The sequence below is a fragment of the Aotus nancymaae genome, unplaced genomic scaffold, assembly GCF_030222135.1.
Source record: "Aotus nancymaae isolate 86718 unplaced genomic scaffold, 86718_ANA_hifiasm-v0.15.2.pri h1tg000210l, whole genome shotgun sequence".
Classification (NCBI taxonomy): domain Eukaryota; kingdom Metazoa; phylum Chordata; class Mammalia; order Primates; family Aotidae; genus Aotus; species Aotus nancymaae.
In genome coordinates, this window is record NW_026988625.1 from 1,442,689 (window position 1) to 1,460,418 (window position 17,730).

The 17,730-nt window shown below is 57.1% G+C and overlaps 1 protein-coding gene and 2 gene segments (V, D, J or C); all 3 read left to right on the forward strand.

The window, feature by feature from the left end:
* Window positions 1-3,833, forward strand: part of LOC105706716 (immunoglobulin lambda-1 light chain-like) — a 108,775-nt gene extending 104,942 nt beyond the window's left edge. The window contains 2 exon segments of the V gene segment in view: window positions 2,023-2,057; window positions 3,375-3,833. Coding sequence covers window positions 2,023-2,057; window positions 3,375-3,694 — 355 coding nt within the window.
* The window catches only part of LOC135273040 (immunoglobulin lambda variable 5-39-like), a 284,085-nt gene extending 273,247 nt beyond the window's left edge, over window positions 1-10,838 (forward strand). The window contains 2 exon segments of the V gene segment in view: window positions 9,027-9,061; window positions 10,380-10,838. Of these exon segments, the coding sequence occupies window positions 9,027-9,061; window positions 10,380-10,699 (355 nt within the window).
* Window positions 1-17,473, forward strand: part of LOC105706715 (immunoglobulin lambda-1 light chain-like) — an 89,807-nt gene extending 72,334 nt beyond the window's left edge. Inside the window, exons 3-4 of the mRNA XM_064371882.1 lie at window positions 15,685-15,722; window positions 17,024-17,473. Of these exons, the coding sequence (XP_064227952.1) occupies window positions 15,685-15,722; window positions 17,024-17,343 (358 nt within the window). The 3' untranslated portion in view covers window positions 17,344-17,473. The remainder of the gene's footprint in view (window positions 1-15,684; window positions 15,723-17,023) is intronic.
* The last annotated feature ends 257 nt before the right edge of the window (window positions 17,474-17,730 follow it).

Consider the following 17,730-nt stretch of genomic DNA (forward strand, 5'->3'; position numbering starts at 1 on the left):
TTTGACCATCTCCAAAGGTGAACAGAATCCTCTGAACTTGTGGAAAAACAGTGGAGAGCATCCTGATGTTCCTCTGAGGCACACTTTGCTCATCACCCTATCCCCATAGAATGTTCCAGAACAAGGAAATAGTTGGACCTAGGCATCTTCCCTCTTACCCATGTCTCTGCTGTGCTTCCTGATACCCTGTGCACATGTCCACTTCTGGTTGCCCAAGATCACACCCTCCTCACATCCCCACGGCCCCAGAAAAACATCTCATCTCCTTTCCCTGTTGCCCTCAGCCCTCACTGTCCAGATGCTGTTCTCCCTCAAGGTGTTTTTCCACACCCCTCCAAGGCCATAGGGTCACCACACCTGTATTTCCTCTCATCAAAGCCTAAACCATGTCCTCTTATTCCTGGGCACACTCTGTTCCTGTCATCCCAAATACCCTGCCCTCTGCCCCCACAGGGCCTCCCTGGAACAATCACTGATAGGACCCTGACCCCCTGGACCCTGGTCACTCACTCCACCTTCCTCTCTGGGTGCCTCTCATCCCATATGTGTCACTGGACTTTCCAGCTGTATTTAAGGTTCCTAGGGGACAAGTGTCAGCTCCTCACTGACGCCACTATGAGTGCCTAATGTCCTGAGTGCACAAGTTGTCAATTGGCTGGTGAGTTGAGTTCAAAGTCAAGAGTCAGATTCTCGGCTTATGCCAGGGGCTTGGGTGAAGCTGACTTGTCTTCGGAAGAACGCAGCATGATAGCTGAGCTGTAACACACACACACAGTGCACACACACACACACGCCCATGTTGGGCATCCTTCTGGGAGGATCAGGAAGTGCCCAGGTAAAAAGGGCTTCAGTCAGGCCTAGGTTGGGACATGAGCAAAGCAAAGCTTGGACCTGCAGTCTCCAGGTTTTGGGACTAGGGGATCGCCCCCGGGCATGGGAAGATGGGGCGGGATTTTCTGTCCAGGCCAAGAATGAGACAGGACACGATGAGGACAGGATTCTGACTGGGGAGCAGCCGGCCACATCTCAGAGGTCAGGTGAGGCGCTTGCTGTGGGGGGACACTGTTGGGGACTGTAGGGTGCCAGGTGTGTGCCCCAGGTGTGAGCTCTTCAGGTGATGGGCCCAGACCAGGATGCAGGTCCAGGCCCAATGTGTCCAGGCCCCACACTGCACGTGCCCATCCACAGTGGGTGCATCCCGTGCAGGTGACACCCCTGAGGACAGGCTGTGTGGGTCACTGGTGTGCATAGGGGAATGCAGAGCATGTTATACATATGGGTGCAAGTGTAAGCCAGAAGGAGCTGAAGGGGACAGCAGAGACACCCACACATTGAGCTTCTGGAGGAAACCACTCTGCCAGTGAGGCCTATGACCCCCTTGAGGACCTCTCCTCTGCTCCATTGCAGCTCTGATCCAGCACCCACAGCCCATAGGGAGGAAGCTGCCCCATGGGCTTAGGAGGTGGACTCGGGCAGCGACCTATGAGCTGCTCCTTCAGATCAGCTGAGCCAAGGATGCTGGAGTTCAGGCCTTGCAGGAGGGTCTGTATCCCCATGGTCAACCTCATTCTCCCTACAACCCCCAGTTGCCATGCCAATCTGATCCCACCATGAGCTTCAGTGCTGAGGGTTTGGGTGGGGCATCCAGGACCCTCCCCACCATTCCCAGCTTCTCAGAGGGGTCCCAGCTTCACTATGTCAGTGGTGTCACCCAAGGTTCACCTCCTCCTCCTCCCTGGTATTCCTGACACCAGCTGATCCATATCACCCAACTGCCCCTCAGAAATGTGATTACCTGGAAGACAACTCCACACACAGACCTGTCAACACCTCCCATGACTGGGGTGGATGAACTCCTAAGCCCCGAGAGAAGTGATGTTCGGGTCAGTGGAAGGCGACCCATCTGTGGCTCACCCAACCGTGAGAAGTGGGGGCTGGACCCTGGTCCTTGTGAGCAGCTGCAGGGGGGCCTGGGTCGGGCATATCAGGAGGGTTTGTGTGCAGGGCTACATCACAGTGTAATGTGTTCGGCGGCGGAACCACCCTGACTGTCCTCGGTGAGTCCCCTTTTTCTCGTCTTCTGGGTCTAGGGTGAGCTCGGGAGACTTTCCTCTCCTTTGTGTTCTGTCTGGGGTCTGCTACCATTGCCTTTTTGCTGGCCCCAAACTCCTCCAGCCTGTCCCTTCTTAGGCACCTGAAACAGCAGGATAGGAAGATCCCAGTGACCCCTTCCTGTTCCCTGCTCTGGCCTGACCCTGCCACTCTCATTCATGGGCATTCTCCCTGGGCTCTCGGCTGTTCTGCTCCCTCCCTCAGAGTCTCAAGGACCCGGGGTCAAGCAGAGCAGAGCTCAGGCTGGGGTACCAGGACCGTGGGAAAGGGGAAGAATGTAGGAAACAGCTCAGCTCTTAGGGTTCTGGGTCCTAACTATGGGGCTGCTTTCAACGCCTAGAAGGGAAGCCTTTGACTGGGGACTTGGGGAAGTCAAAGGGGACAAAGACGGAGGAAGAATGTCCTGTGAGAAGGTGTCCCCAGGGTGCTGGGTCCTCCTCATCCCCCAGGACAGGCAGGCTGCCATGGACAGGGTGGGTCTCAGGACACTCAGGCCAAGGCTAGAGCCTCCCCTTCACAAAAAAGGAGAGACCCCAAAGCAGATGTTAGGGGAGGCACTCCTGCTGGGCACAGGTGACAGGGAACTATCAGGGCAGACAGACATCCTAGAACAGCCAGATCTCCCAATATGACAGGGAGACCCCATGGAGCGCACACGGCCCCAGGCTCAGAACAGATAATGTACCTCACATCAACCCCGCCATCTCCCGGACTCCCAGGGACTCCCAGGGACCCAGACCCGGGACTAACACCCTCTCCTCAACAAGGGGTCTCGGTAGGAAAGTGGGGTGGGGACTGCAGTCATGGTGCCAGGGGGACCCCTGGGGAAGAAACTCACTCCTCAAAAGGGAGGAGAACCTAAAAACAGGACACAGATGCCCTCGTGAACAGACCCACAGGAGGGACCTGGCAGGGCTTTTGAGACAGAGACATTCCCTGAGGATAGACGAGGGCCCAGGGCTAAACCCTGCCCAGCCAACAGCAGAGAGCACAGGTGAGGTGAGGCCTGGCTGACAAGGAGGGGGAATCCAGAGAGGAGGCTGGAGTGAAAGAGACCTGATTCTCCTCAGTCCTCGAACGCTGAGGCTTTTCCCATTGGGAGGTGAGCGTCCCCACCACCGCCGAGCTGACCTCATGCAGCAAGGGCCCTGCCTGAGGTCCCTGTCCTGGACCTTAGTCCTGCGCCCACCTCAAGACTGAGGCCAGGAGCTCCCCAGGTGGACACCAGGACTCTGACTTCCTGCCCTTTGCCCCTCTCCCAGGTCAGCCCAAGGCCACCCCCTCGGTCACTGTGTTCCCGCCCTCTTCTGAGGAGCTCCAAGCCAACAAGGCCACATTGGTGTGCCTCATAAGTGACTTCTACCCGGGAGCCGTGACAGTGGCCTGGAAGGCAGATGGCAACCCCGTCAGGGATGGAGTGGAGACCACCAAACCCTCCAAACAGAGCAACAACAAGTACGTGGCCAGCAGCTACCTGAGCCTCACGCCGCAGCAGTGGAAGTCTCGCAGCAGCTACAGCTGCCAGGTCACGCACGAGGGGAAAACCGTGGAGAAGACAGTGGCCCCTGCAGGATGTTCTTAGGCCCCAACCCTCACCCCACCCATGGGGCCTGCAGCTGCAGAATCCCAGAGGAGGGGTCTCTCTCCCTATCCCAAGCCATCCAGCCCTTCTCCCTGCACCCAGTAAACCCTCAATAAATGTCCTCACTGTCAACCAGAAAGCCTGGGTTTGTGTTTTGTTTAACTGGACCAACCTGCAAGATGAACAGAATCTTTCAGCCTTGTGGGAATGGAGCCAGGGAATGGAGTCTGGATTGCTTTTGTGGGGTAGTTCCACCAGCACCTAGAAAGGCCCAGAGAATATTCCAGAACAGAGTCTTGGGCAGCAGGCCCCAGGATTGCCCCTCTTTCCCATACATGCTGGGTTTGTGTGGACGTGTCCACCTCCATGGCCTGGAGCCACCTCTCCTTGGTTCCCCATGGCCTCCAGGAGAATGAGTTCCCTCCATGGATCGTCAGGCCTCACCCGCTGGACAGCCTCCCTCTCTCGAGGGGTCCTTCTTTCTCAGGCCAAAGGAGCCTCTCCAGTCCGTGGGCCCTTGGTCTCCCCAACTCCTTAGGGCCCCACCCTGTTTCTGACTCCCAAGATCCTGCCCTCTACCCCCACATCCATCTCTGAAGCAGGCACCCACTGGACTCTGACCCTCTGGACCCAGGTCACTCACCCCACAGGCCAGCTGGGTACCTCTGGTCCCACAAGTGTCACCAGTGTCCCAGTTTGTACTCAAGTCCCCTGGGGGATAAGAGTCAACTCTGCTCTCTCTCACCCCTAACTAGCCAGCTCCAAACTGACCACACCTCAAGAACCTAATGTCCAGGTGTCCATGGATGGTCAGTGGGACCTGGGGAGGTCAAAGTCAATCATGAGATTCCAGACCAGTGCCACAGATGGGCCTGTAAACTGACTGGGCTTTTTAAGAGCTGTATGTGGGGCCTAAGAACCCAGCTGATTATTGTCCCAGGAGGTAGCATGGGGTGGCAGGCCTGGGCTATGAGACAAACTCACATACACACAGATTCACAAATATAAACACACATGCGCACCTCATACGCACACAGGTATTCACAAACATGCCAGCATGCAAACACACACACACTGGCACGGACACACACACACATGTACAGACACACACAGACATACACAGATATACACACACACTCCAGTGATATTTAGAATCACTGCCACGTGGGCATCCCACTAGGGCCTGTGCTGGGCATCCAGGACCCTCCCAGGGGCCTCAGTTCTCCATAGGGGACCAACTCCACCTTCCCTGTGGCATAAACAGGCTTCTCACTTCTTCCATGGTGACAGTCTCCAAAGGAGCCTAGCTGGGACACATCGCTTCCTCCAGGACATCCAGATGTGATGTGCAGATATGCCTCCTCCCGCTCCCCATTCTGGAGGGATTCCTAACTTCCAGGAAAGTGTGCATCCATCATAGGGACCAACCGCCTCACCCTCCTATCGGCCAGACCTGCTTCATGACAGGGCCGCTGGACCTGGGCACCCCAGCAGCTGCAGCGGTTAATGGGTCGGGTGTGTCAGGAGGAGTTTGTGTGTGGGGCTGTGTGACTGTATGCTGTGCTCGGAGCCGGCACGCAGCTGACCATCCTTGGTAAGTTTCCCAGCTTCTTTCCTCTTTGAGATCCCAAGTGAAATGTGGGGAGCTTCTCCCCTTGCTTGTCTTGTCTGAGGCTAAGGTCTAAGCCTGCCTGGGTGTCTGGAATCTCTGCCTCTCCTTGTCTGGGCTCCTGGGTCAGTGTGGTAACCCAACCTCTCCTGGGATGCTGTCCTCTCCTGGGGTGCTGTCCTCCCCTGTGGTTCTGTCCTCTGGGGGTCCCAGTTATGGGGCTATGTTAACCACAGTGGAAGCAGACCTCGGACTGAGGACTTGGAGGGATGTAGGAGGAAACGGGAGGAGGACAAAGATGGAGAAAGAATATCCTGGGAGAAGATGGCCCCCGGTGCTGGGTCACACTCCCTCCCCCAGGACAGGCAGGACACTATGGACAGGGTGCTGGGTCTCAGAAAACTCAGGTCCTAAACGTGGACCCTTACCAATTCCCCCACTGGAGGAAGACCCCAGAGCAGATGCCCAGGACAAGGACTCCTGATAGGGACGGTGACTGGGATGGGTGCCTGCTTGTCAGGGAAAACCCACTGGAGACTCAGATCCCCAGTATAACTTCTCACGACATGGAGACCCTTTCAAACAGACACAGCTCCATTTTCAGCTCCAAGAGTGGAAAAAAAAATGCCTCAAATGGAATCCTTTGATCAACTGGAATCTAGCTCCTGAGATGGACACCCACTCTCACCAGGCAGCCCAGAGAGGTCTCTGCAGGGAAGTGGGGTGGGGGCTGCAGTGATGGTGCCAGGGGAATGTGTGGGCAAGAAACCCACTCCCTGTGAGAGAGAAAAGCCTGAACCCAGGACCAGCAGCTGCCCTGCATGAAGAGATGAGAACAAGGGGAGCTGGTAGGAGGCGTTCAGACAGACACCCCCAACACAGACAGATATCCGGGGTGAGAGGTGGTCCCGGATGAACGAAGAGGACTCCATCCCATCCAGTGTGGAGGAAGCACGGGTTGCAGTCAGTAGGTGATGGGATATATGAAAAAGAGGCAGATCCAAGAGGGGGTCTGTGACTCCCCAAGAGTGGGGCACTGGAGAGCCTCCCATCTGACAGTGAGTGTCTCTGCTCACCACTGACCTGATCTCAGTCCAGCACGGGTCCGGCCTGAGGTCCCTGTCCTGGGCCTTAGTCCCATACTCACTTCAAGACTGAAGTCAGGGACTCCCCAGGTAGACACCAGGACTCTGACCTCTGCCCCTCACTCACTGCACAGGTCAGCCCAAGGCCACCCCTTGGGTCACTCTATTCCCGCCCTGCTCTGAGGAGTTCCAAGCCAACAAGGCCACACTGGTGTATCTCATGAGTGACTTCTACCCGGGAGCCATGACAGGGGCCTGGAAGGCAGATGGCAACCCTTTCACCAAGGACGTGGAGACCACAAAACCCTCCAAACAGAGCAGGAACAACTGGGCGGCCAGCAGCTACCTGAGCTTGACGCCCGAGCAGTGGAGGTCCCACAGCAGCTACAGCTGCCACACCATGCACGAGGGGAGTATTGTGGAGAAGGCAGTGGCCACTGCAGGATGTCCTTAGGCCCCCACCCTGATCCCAGGACAGATTCCCTCCCACCCCAAGTCATCCAGCCCTTCTGCCTACACCCAATAAACTCGCAATAAATGTCCTTCTTGTCAATCAGAAAACATGTTGTGTCTGCTCATTTTTGTTTATACATTTTCCAACCTAAATTTGACCATCTCCCAAGGTGAACAGAATCCTTTGCACTTGCGACAAAGCAGCCACGGAGCATCCTGATGTTTCTTGAGGCACACTTTGTTCATCACCCTATCCCCATAGAATGTTCCAGAACAAGGAAATAGTCAGACCCGGGCATCTTCCTTCTTACCCACGTCTCTGCTGTGCTTCCTGATGCCCTGTGCACATGTGCACCTCTGGTTGTCTGAGATCACACCCTCCTCACATCCCCACGGCCCCAGAAAAACATCTCATCTCCCTTCCCTGTTGCCCTCAGCCCTCACTGTCCAGATGCTGTTCTCCCTCAAGGTGTTTTTCCACCCCCCTCCAAGGCCATATGGTCACCCCACCAGTATTTCCTCTCATCAAAGCCTAAACCATGTCCCCTTCTTCCTGGGCACACTCTGTTTCTGTCATCCCAAGTACCCTGCCCTCTGCCCCCACAGGGCCTCCCTGGAACAATCACTGATAGGACCCTGACCCCCTGGATCCTGGTCACTCACCCCACTTTCCCCTCTGGATGCCTCTCATCCCATATGTGTCACTGGATATCCCAGCTGTATTTAAGGTTCCTAGGGGACAAGTGTCAGCTCCTCACTGACGCCACTATGAGTGCCTAATGTCCTGAGTGCACAAGTTGTCAATTGGCTGGTGAGTTGAGTTCAAAGTCAAGAGTCAGATTCTCGGCTTATGCCAGGGGCTTGGGTGAAGCTGACTTGTCTTCAGAAGAACGCAGCATGATAGCTGAGCTGTAACACACACACACGTGCAAACACACAGTGCACACACACACACACGCCCATGTTGGGCATCCTTCTGGGAGGATCAGGAAGTGCCCAGGTAAAAAGGGTTTCAGTCAGGCCTAGGTTGGGACATGAGCAAAGCAAAGCTTGGACCTGCAGTCTCCAGGTTTTGGGACTAGGGAATCGCCCCTGGGCATGAGAAGATGGAGCGGGATTTTCTGTCCAAGCCAAGAATGAGACAGGAGACGATGAGGACAGGATTCTGACCGGGGAGCAGCCGGCCACATCTCAGACGTCAGGTGAGGCGCTTGCTGTGGGGGGACACTGTTGGGGACCATGCGGTGCCAAGTATGTGCCCCAGTTGTGAGCTCTTCAGGTGATGGGCCCAGACCAGGAGGCAGGTCCAGGCCCAATGTGTCCAGGCCCCACACTGCACGTGCCCATCCACTGTGGGTGCATCTCGTTCAGGTGACACTCCTGAGGACAGGCTGTGTGCGTCACTGGTGTGCATAGGGGACTGCAGAGCATGTTCATGTGGGTGCATGTGTAAGCCAGAAGGAGCTGAAGGGGACAGTAGAGACCCCCACTCGTAGAGCTCCTGGAGGAAACCACTCTGCCAGTGAGGCCTATGACCCCCTTGAGGACCTCTCCTCTGCTCCATTGCAGCTCTGATCCAGCACCCACAGCCCATAGGGAGGAAGCTGCCCCATGGGCTCGGGAGGCAGACTCGGACAGAGACCTGTGAGCTGCTCCTTCAGATCAGCTGAGCCAAGGATGCTGGAGCTCAGGCCTTGCAGGAGGGTCTGTGTCCCCGTGGTCAATGTCATTCTCCCCACAACCCCCAGTTGCCATTCCAAGCCGATCCCACAGTAAGCTCCAGTGCTGAGGATGTGGGGGGCATCCGGGACCCTCCCCACCATTCCCAGCTTCTCAGAGGGGTCCCAGCTGCACCATGTCAGTGGTGTCACCCGACGCTCACCTCCTCCTCCTCCTCCCTGGCATTCCTGACACCAGCTGATCCCGGCCACCCAACTGCCCCTCGGAAATGTGATTATCTGGAAGACAATTCCACACACAGACCTGTCAACACCTCCCATGACTGGGGTGGATGAACTCCTAAGCCCCCAGGGAAGTGATGTTCGGGTCAGTGGAAGGCGACCCACCTGTGGCTCACCCACCCATGAGAAGAGGGGGCTGGACCCTGGGCCTTGTGAGCAGCTGCAGGGGGGCCTGGGTCAGGCATATCAGGAGGGTTTGTGTGCAGGGCTCTATCACAGTGTTATGTGTTCGGCGGTGGAACCACCCTGACTGTCCTCGGTGAGTCCCCTTTTTCTCGTCTTCTGGGTCTAGGGTGAGCTCGGGAGACTTTCCTCTCCTTTGTGTTCTGTCTGGGGTCTGCTACCATTGCCTTTTTGCTGGCCCCAAACTCCTCCAGCCTGTCCCTTCTTAGGCACCTGAAACAGCAGGATAGGAAGATCCCAGTGACCCCTTCCTGTTCCCTGCTCTGGCCTGATCCTGCCACTCTCACTCATGGGCATTCTCCCTGGGCTCTCGGCTGTTCTGCTCCCTCCCTCAGAGTCTCAAGGACCCAGGGCCAAGCAGAGCAGAGCTCAGGCTGGGGTACCAGGACCGTGGGAAAAGGGAAGAATGCGGGAAACAGCTCAGCTCTTAGGGATCTGGGTCCTAACTATGGGGCTGCTTTCAACGCCTAGAAGGGAAGCCTTTGACTGGGGACTTGGGGAAGTCAAAGGGGACAAAGACGGAGGAAGAATGTCCTGTGAGAAGGTGTCCCCAGGGTGCTGGGTCCCTCCTCATCCCCCAGGACAGGCAGGCTGCCGTGGACAGGGTGGGTCTCAGGACACTCAGGCCAAGGCTAGAGCCTCCCCTTCACAAAAAAGGAGAGACCCCAAAGCAGATGCTAGGGGAGGCACTCCTGCTGGGCACAGGTGACAGGGAACTATCAGGGCAGACAGACATCCTAGAACAGCCAGATCTCCCAATATGACAGGGAGACCCCATGGAGCGCACACGGCCCCAGGCTCAGAACAGATAATGTACCTCACATCAACCCCGCCATCTCCCGGACTCCCAGGGACTCCCAGGGACCCGGCCCCGGGACTAACACCCTCTCCTCAACAAAGGGTCTCGGTAGGAAAGTGGGGTGGGGACTGCAGTCATGGTGCCAGGGGGACCCCTGGGGAAGAAACTCACTCCTCAAAAGGGAGGAGAACCTAAAAACAGGACACAGATGCCCTCGTGAACAGACCCACAGGAGGGACCTGGCAGGGCTTTTGAGACAGAGACATTCCCTGAGGATAGACGAGGGCCCAGGGCTAAACCCTGCCCAGCCAACAGCAGAGAGCACAGGTGAGGTGAGGCCTGGCTGACAAGGAGGGGGAATCCAGAGAGGAGGCTGGAGTGAAAGAGACCTGATTCTCCTCAGTCCTCGAACGCTGAGGCGTTTCCCATTGGGAGGTGAGCGTCCCCACCACCGCCGAGCTGACCTCATGCAGCAAGGGCCCTGCCTGAGGTCCCTGTCCTGGACCTTAGTCCTGCGCCCACCTCAAGACTGAGGCCAGGAGCTCCCCAGGTGGACACCAGGACTCTGACTTCCTGCCCTTTGCCCCTCTCCCAGGTCAGCCCAAGGCCACCCCCTCGGTCACTGTGTTCCCGCCCTCTTCTGAGGAGCTCCAAGCCAACAAGGCCACATTGGTGTGCCTCATAAGTGACTTCTACCCGGGAGCCGTGACAGTGGCCTGGAAGGCAGATGGCAACCCCGTCAGGGATGGAGTGGAGACCACCAAACCCTCCAAACAGAGCAACAACAAGTACGTGGCCAGCAGCTACCTGAGCCTCACGCCGCAGCAGTGGAAGTCTCGCAGCAGCTACAGCTGCCAGGTCACGCACGAGGGGAAAACCGTGGAGAAGACAGTGGCCCCTGCAGGATGTTCTTAGGCCCCAACCCTCACCCCACCCACGGGGCCTGGAGCTGCAGAATCCCAGAGGAGGGGTCTCTCTCCCCATCCCAAGCCATCCAGCCCTTCTCCCTGCACCCAGTAAACCCTCAATAAATGTCCTCACTGTCAACCAGAAAGCCTGGGTTTGTGTTTTGTTTAACTGGACCAACCTGCAAGATGAACAGAATCTTTCAGCCTTGTGGGAATGGAGCCAGGGAATGGAGTCTGGATTGCTTTTGTGGGGTAGTTCCACCAGCACCTAGAAAGGCCCAGAGAATATTCCAGAACAGAGCCTTGGGCAGCAGGCCCCAGGATTGCCCCTCTTTCCCATACATGCTGGGTTTGTGTGGACGTGTCCACCTCCATGGCCTGGAGCCACCTCTCCTTGGTTCCCCATGGCCTCCAGAAGAATGAGTTCCCTCCATGGATCGTCATGCCTCACTCCCTGGACAGCCTCCCTCTCTCGAGGGGTCCTCCTTTCTCAGGCCAAAGGAGCCTCTCCAGTCCGTGGGCCCTTGGTCTCCCCAACTCCTTAGGGCCCCACCCTGTTTCTGACTCCCAAGATCCTGCCCTCTATCCCCACATCCATCTCTGAAGCAGGCACCCACTGGACCCTGACCCTCTGGACCCAGGTCACTCACCCCACAGGCCAGCTGGGTACCTCTGGTCCCACAAGTGTCACCAGTGTCCCAGTTTGTACTCAAGTCCCCTGGGGGATAAGAGTCAACTCTGCTCTCTCTCACCCCTAACTAGCCAGCCCCAAACTGACCACACCTCAAGAACCTAATGTCCAGGTGTCCATGGATGGTCAGTGGGACCTGGGGAGGTCAAAGTCAATCATGAGATTCCAGACCAGTGCCACAGACGGGCCTGTAAACTGACTGGGCTTTTTAAGAGCTGTATGTGGGGCCTACGAACCTGGTTGATTATTGTCCCAGGAGGTAGCATGGGGTGGCAGGCCTGGGCTATGAGACAAACTCACATACACACAGATTCAGAAACATAAACACACATGCGCACCTCATACACACACAGGTATTCACAAACATGCCAGCATGCAAACACACACACACAGGCACAGACACACACACAGACATACACACACACTCCGGTACTATTTAGAATCACTGCCACGTGGGCATCCCACTAGGGCCTGTGCTAGGCATCCAGGACCCTCCCAGGGGCCTCAGCTCTCCATAGGAACCAGCACCACCTTCCCTGTGGCATAAATAGGCTTCTCGCTTCTTCCATGGTGACAGTCTCCAAAGGAGCCTAGCTGGGACACATCGCTTCCTCCAGGACATCCAGATGTGATGTGCAGATATGCCTCCTCCCACTCCCCATTCTGGAGGGATTCCTAACTTCCAGGAAAGTGTGCATCCAACGTGGAGGGACCAACCGCCTCACCCTCCTATTGGCCAGACCTGCTTCATGACAGGGCCGCTGGACCTGGGCACCCCAGCAGCTGCAGCGGTGAATGGGTCGGGTGTGTCAGGAGGAGTTTGTGTGTGGGGCTGTGTGACTGTATGCTGTGCTCGGAGCCGGCACCCAGCTGACCATCCTTGGTAAGTTTCCCAGCTTCTTTCCTCTTTGAGATCCCAAGTGAAATGTGGGGAGCTTCTCCCCTTGCCTGTCTTGTCTGAGGCTAAGGTCTAAGCCTGCTTAGGTGTCTGGAATCTGTGCCCCTCCTTGTCTGGGCTCCTGGGTCAGTGTAGTAACCCAGCCTCTCCTGGGGTGCTGTCCTCCCCTGTGGTTCTGTCCTCTGGGGGTCCCAGTTATGGGGCTATGTTAACCACAGTGGAAGCAGACCTTGGACTGAGGACTTGGAGGGATGTGGGAGGAAACGGGAGGAGGACAAAGATGGAGAAAGAATATCCTGGGAGAAGGTGGCCCCCGGTGCTGGGTCACACTCCCTCCCCCAGGACAGGCAGGACACTATGGACAGGGTGCTGGGTCTCAGAAAACTCAGGTCCTAAACGTGGACCCTTACCAATTCCCCCACTGGAGGAAGACCCCAGAGCAGATGCCCAGGACAAGGACTCCTGATAGGGACGGTGACTGGGATGGGTGCCTGCTTGTCAGGGAAAACCCACTGGAGACTCAGATCCCCAGTATAACTTCTCACGACATGGAGACCCTTTCAAACAGACACAGCTCCATTTTCAGCTCCAAGAGTGGAAAAAAAAATGCCTCAAATGGAATCCTTTGATCAACTGGAATCCAGCTCCTGAGATGGACACCCACTCTCACCAGGCAGCCCAGAGAGGTCTCTGCAGGGAAGTGGGGTGGGGGCTGCAGTGATGGTGCCAGGGGAATGTGTGGGCAAGAAACCCACTCCCTGTGAGAGAGAAGAGCCTGAACCCAGGACCAGCAGCTGCCCTGCATGAAGAGATGAGAACAAGGGGAGCTGGTAGGAGGCATTCAGACAGACACCCCCAACACCGACAGATATCCGGGGTGAGAGGTGGTCCCGGATGAACGAAGAGGACTCCATCCCATCCAGTGTGGAGGAAGCACGGGTTGCAGTCAGTAGGTGATGGGATATATGAAAAAGAGGCAGATCCAAGAGGGGGTCTGTGACTCCCCAAGAGTGGGGCACTGGAGAGCCTCCCATCTGACAGTGAGTGTCTCTGCTCACCACTGACCTGATCTCAGTCCAGCAAGGGTCCGGCCTGAGGTCCCTGCCCTGGGCCTTAGTCCCATACTCACTTCAAGACTGAAGTCAGGGACTCCCCAGGTAGACACCAGGACTCTGACCTCTGCCCCTCACTCACTGCACAGGTCAGCCCAAGGCCACCCCTTGGGTCACTCTATTCCCGCCCTGCTCTGAGGAGCTCCAAGCCAACAAGGCCACACTGGTGTATCTCATGAGTGACTTCTACCCGGGAGCCATGACAGGGGCCTGGAAGGCAGATGGCAACCCTTTCACCAAGGACGTGGAGACCACAAAACCCTCCAAACAGAGCAGGAACAACTGGGCGGCCAGCAGCTACCTGAGCTTGACGCCCGAGCAGTGGAGGTCCCACAGCAGCTACAGCTGCCACACCATGCACGAGGGGAGTATTGTGGAGAAGGCAGTGGCCACTGCAGGATGTCCTTAGGCCCCCACCCTGATCCCAGGACAGATTCCCTCCCACCCCAAGTCATCCAGCCCTTCTGCCTACACCCAATAAACTCGCAATAAATGTCCTTCTTGTCAATCAGAAAACATGTTGTGTCTGCTCATTTTTGTTTATACATTTTCCAACCTAAATTTGACCATCTCCCAAGGTGAACAGAATCCTTTGCACTCGCGACAAAGCAGCCACGGAGCATCCTGATATTTCTCTGAGGCACACTTTGTTCATCAGCCTATCCCCATAGAATGTTCCAGAACAAGGAAATAGTCAGACCCAGGCATCTTCCTTCTTACCCACGTCTCTGCTGTGCTTCCTGATGCCCTGTGCACATGTCCACCTCTGGCTGCCCGAGATCACACCCTCCTCACACCCCACGGCCCCAGGAGAACATCTCAGCTCCTTTCCCTGTTGCCCTCAGCCCTCACTGTCCAGATGCTGTTTCTCCCTCAAGGTGTTTTTCCACACCCCTCCAAGGCCATATGGTCACCCCACCAGTATTTCCTCTCATCAAAGCCTAGACCATGTCCCCTTCTTCCTGGGCACACTCTGTTCCTGTCATCCCAAGTACCCTGCCCTCTGCCCCCACAGGGCCTCCCTGGAACAATCACTGATAGGACCCTGACCCCCTGGACCCTGGTCACTCACCCCACCTTCCCCTCTGGATGCCTCTCATCCCATATGTGTCACTGGCTTCAGTCAGGCCTAGGTTGGGACATGAGCAAAGCAAAGCTTGGACCTGCAGTCTCCAGGTTTTGGGACTAGGGTATCGCCCCCGGGCATGGGAAGATGGGGCGGGATTTTCTGTCCAGGCCAAGAATGAGACAGGAGACGATGAGGACAGGATTCTGACCGGGGAGCAGCAGACCACATCTCAGAGGTCAGGTGAGGTGCTTGCTGTGGGGGACACTGTTGGGGACTGTGTGGTGCCAGGTGTGTGTCCCAGGTGTGAGCTCTTCAGGTGATGGGCCCAGACCAGGAGGCAGGTCCAGGCCCAATGTGTCCAGGCCCCACACTGCACGTGCCCATTCACTGTGGGTGCATCCCGGGCAGGTGACACTCCTGAGGACAGGCTGTGTGTGTCACTGGTGTGCATAGGGGACTGCAGAGCATGTTCATGTGGGTGCATGTGTAAGCCAGAAGGAGCTGAAGGGGACAGTAGAGACCCCCACTCGTAGAGCTCCTGGAGGAAACCACTCTGCCAGTGAGGCCTATGACCCCCTTGAGGACCTCTCCTCTGCTCCATTGCAGCTCTGATCCAGCACCCACAGCCCATAGGGAGGAAGCTGCCCCATGGGCTCGGGAGGCAGACTCGGACAGAGACCTGTGAGCTGCTCCTTCAGATCAGCTGAGCCAAGGATGCTGGAGCTCAGGCCTTGCAGGAGGGTCTGTGTCCCCATGGTCAACGTCATTCTCCCCACAACCCCCAGTTGCCATTCCAAGCCGATCCCACAGTAAGCTCCAGTGCTGAGGATGTGGGGGGCATCCAGGACCCTCCCCACCATTCCCAGCTTCTCAGAGGGGTCCCAGCTGCACCATGTCAGTGGTGTCACCCGACGCTCACCTCCTACTCCTCCTCCTCCCTGGCATTCCTGACACCAGCTGATCCAGGCCACCCAACTCCCCCGCAGAAATGTGACTACCTGGAAGACAACTCCACACACAGACCTGTCAACACCTCCCATGACTGGGGTGGATGAACTCCTAAGCCCCCAGGGAAGTGATGTTCGGGTCAGTGGAAGGCGACCCACCTGTGGCTCACCCACCCATGAGAAGAGGGGGCTGGACCCTGGGCCTTGTGAGCAGCTGCAGGGGGGCCTGGGTCGGGCATATCAGGAGGGTTTGTGTGCAGGGCTCTATCACAGTGTGCTGTGTTCGGCGGTGGAACCACCCTGACTGTCCTCGGTGAGTCCCCTTTTTCTCGTCTTCTGGGTCTAGGGTGAGCTCGGGAGACTTTCCTCTCCTTTGTGTTCTGTCTGGGGTCTGCTACCATTGCCTTTTTGGTGGCCCTGAACTCCTCCAGCCTGTCCCTTCTTAGGCACCTGAAACAGCAGGATGGGAAGATCCCAGTGACCCCTTCCTGTTCCCTGCTCTGGCCTGACCCTGCCACTCTCACTCATGGGCATTCTCCCTGGGCTCTCGGCTGTTCTGCTCCCTCCCTCAGAGTCTCAAGGACCCAGGGCCAAGCAGAGCAGGGGCTCAGGCTGGGGTACCAGGGCCGTGGGAAAAGGGAAGAATGCGGGAAACAGCTCAGCTCTTAGGGATCTGGGTCCTAACTATGGGGCTGCTTTCAATGCCTAGAAGGGAAGCCTTTGACTGGGGACTTGGGGAAGTCAAAGGGGACAAAGACGGAGGAAGAATGTCCTGTGAGAAGGTGTCCCCAGGGTGCTGGGTCCCTCCTCATCCCCCAGGACAGGCAGGCTGCCGTGGACAGGGTGGGTCTCAGGACACTCAGGCCAAGGCTGGAGCCTCCCCTTCACAAAAAAGGAGAGACCCTCCTGCTGGGCACAGGTGACAGGGAACTGTCAGGGCAGATAGACATCCTAGAACAGCCAGATCTCCCAATATGACAGGGAGACCCCATGGAGTGCACACAGCCCCAGGCTCAGAACAGATAGTGCACCTCACATCAAGCCCTCCATCTCCCGGACTCCCAGGGACTCCCAGGGACCCAGCTCCGGGACTAACACCCTCTCCTCAACAAGGGGTCTCGGTAGGAAAGTGGGGTCCCCACCCCACTTTCAGTCATGGTGCCAGGGGGACCCCTGGGGAAGAAACTCACTCCTCAAAAGGGAGGAGAACCTAAAAACAGGACACAGATGCCCTCGTGAACAGACCCACAGGAGGGACCTGGCAGGGCTTTTGAGACAGAGACATTCCCTGAGGATAGACGAGGGCCCAGGGCTAAACCCTGCCCAGCCAACAGCAGAGAGCACAGGTGAGGTGAGGCCTGGCTGACAAGGAGGGGGAATCCAGAGAGGAGGCTGGAGTGAAAGAGACCTGATTCTCCTCAGTCCTCGAACGCTGAGGCGTTTCCCATCGGGAAGTGATCGTCCCCACCACTGCCGAGCTGACCTCATGCAGCAAGGGCCCTGCCTGAGGTCCCTGTCCTGGACCTTAGTCCTGCGCCCACCTCAAGACTGAGGCCAGGAGCTCCCCAGGTGGACACCAGGACTCTGACTTCCTGCCCTTTGCCCCTCTCCCAGGTCAGCCCAAGGCCACCCCCTCGGTCACTGTGTTCCCGCCCTCCTCTGAGGAGCTCCAAGCCAACAAGGCCACATTGGTGTGCCTCATAAGTGACTTCTACCCGGGAGCCGTGACAGTGGCCTGGAAGGCAGATGGCAACCCCGTCAGGGATGGAGTGGAGACCACCAAACCCTCCAAACAGAGCAACAACAAGTACGTGGCCAGCAGCTACCTGAGCCTCACGCCGCAGCAGTGGAAGTCTCGCAGCAGCTACAGCTGCCAGGTCACGCACGAGGGGAAAACCGTGGAGAAGACAGTGGCCCCTGCAGGATGTTCTTAGGCCCCAACCCTCACCCCACCCATGGGGCCTGCAGCTGCAGAATCCCAGAGGAGGGGTCTCTCTCCCTATCCCAAGCCATCCAGCCCTTCTTCCTGCACCCAGTAAACCCTCAATAAATGTCCTCACTGTCAACCAGAAAGCCTGGGTTTGTGTTTTGTTTAACTGGACCAACCTGCAAGATGAACAGAATCTTTCAGCCTTGTGGGAATGGAGCCAGGGAATGGAGTCTGGATTGCTTTTGAGGGGTAGTTCCACCAGCACCTAGAAAGGCCCAGAGAATATTCCAGAACAGAGCCTTGGGCAGCAGGCCCCAGGATTGCCCCTCTTTCCCATACATGCTGGGTTTGTGTGGACGTGTCCACCTCCATGGCCTGGAGCCACCTCTCC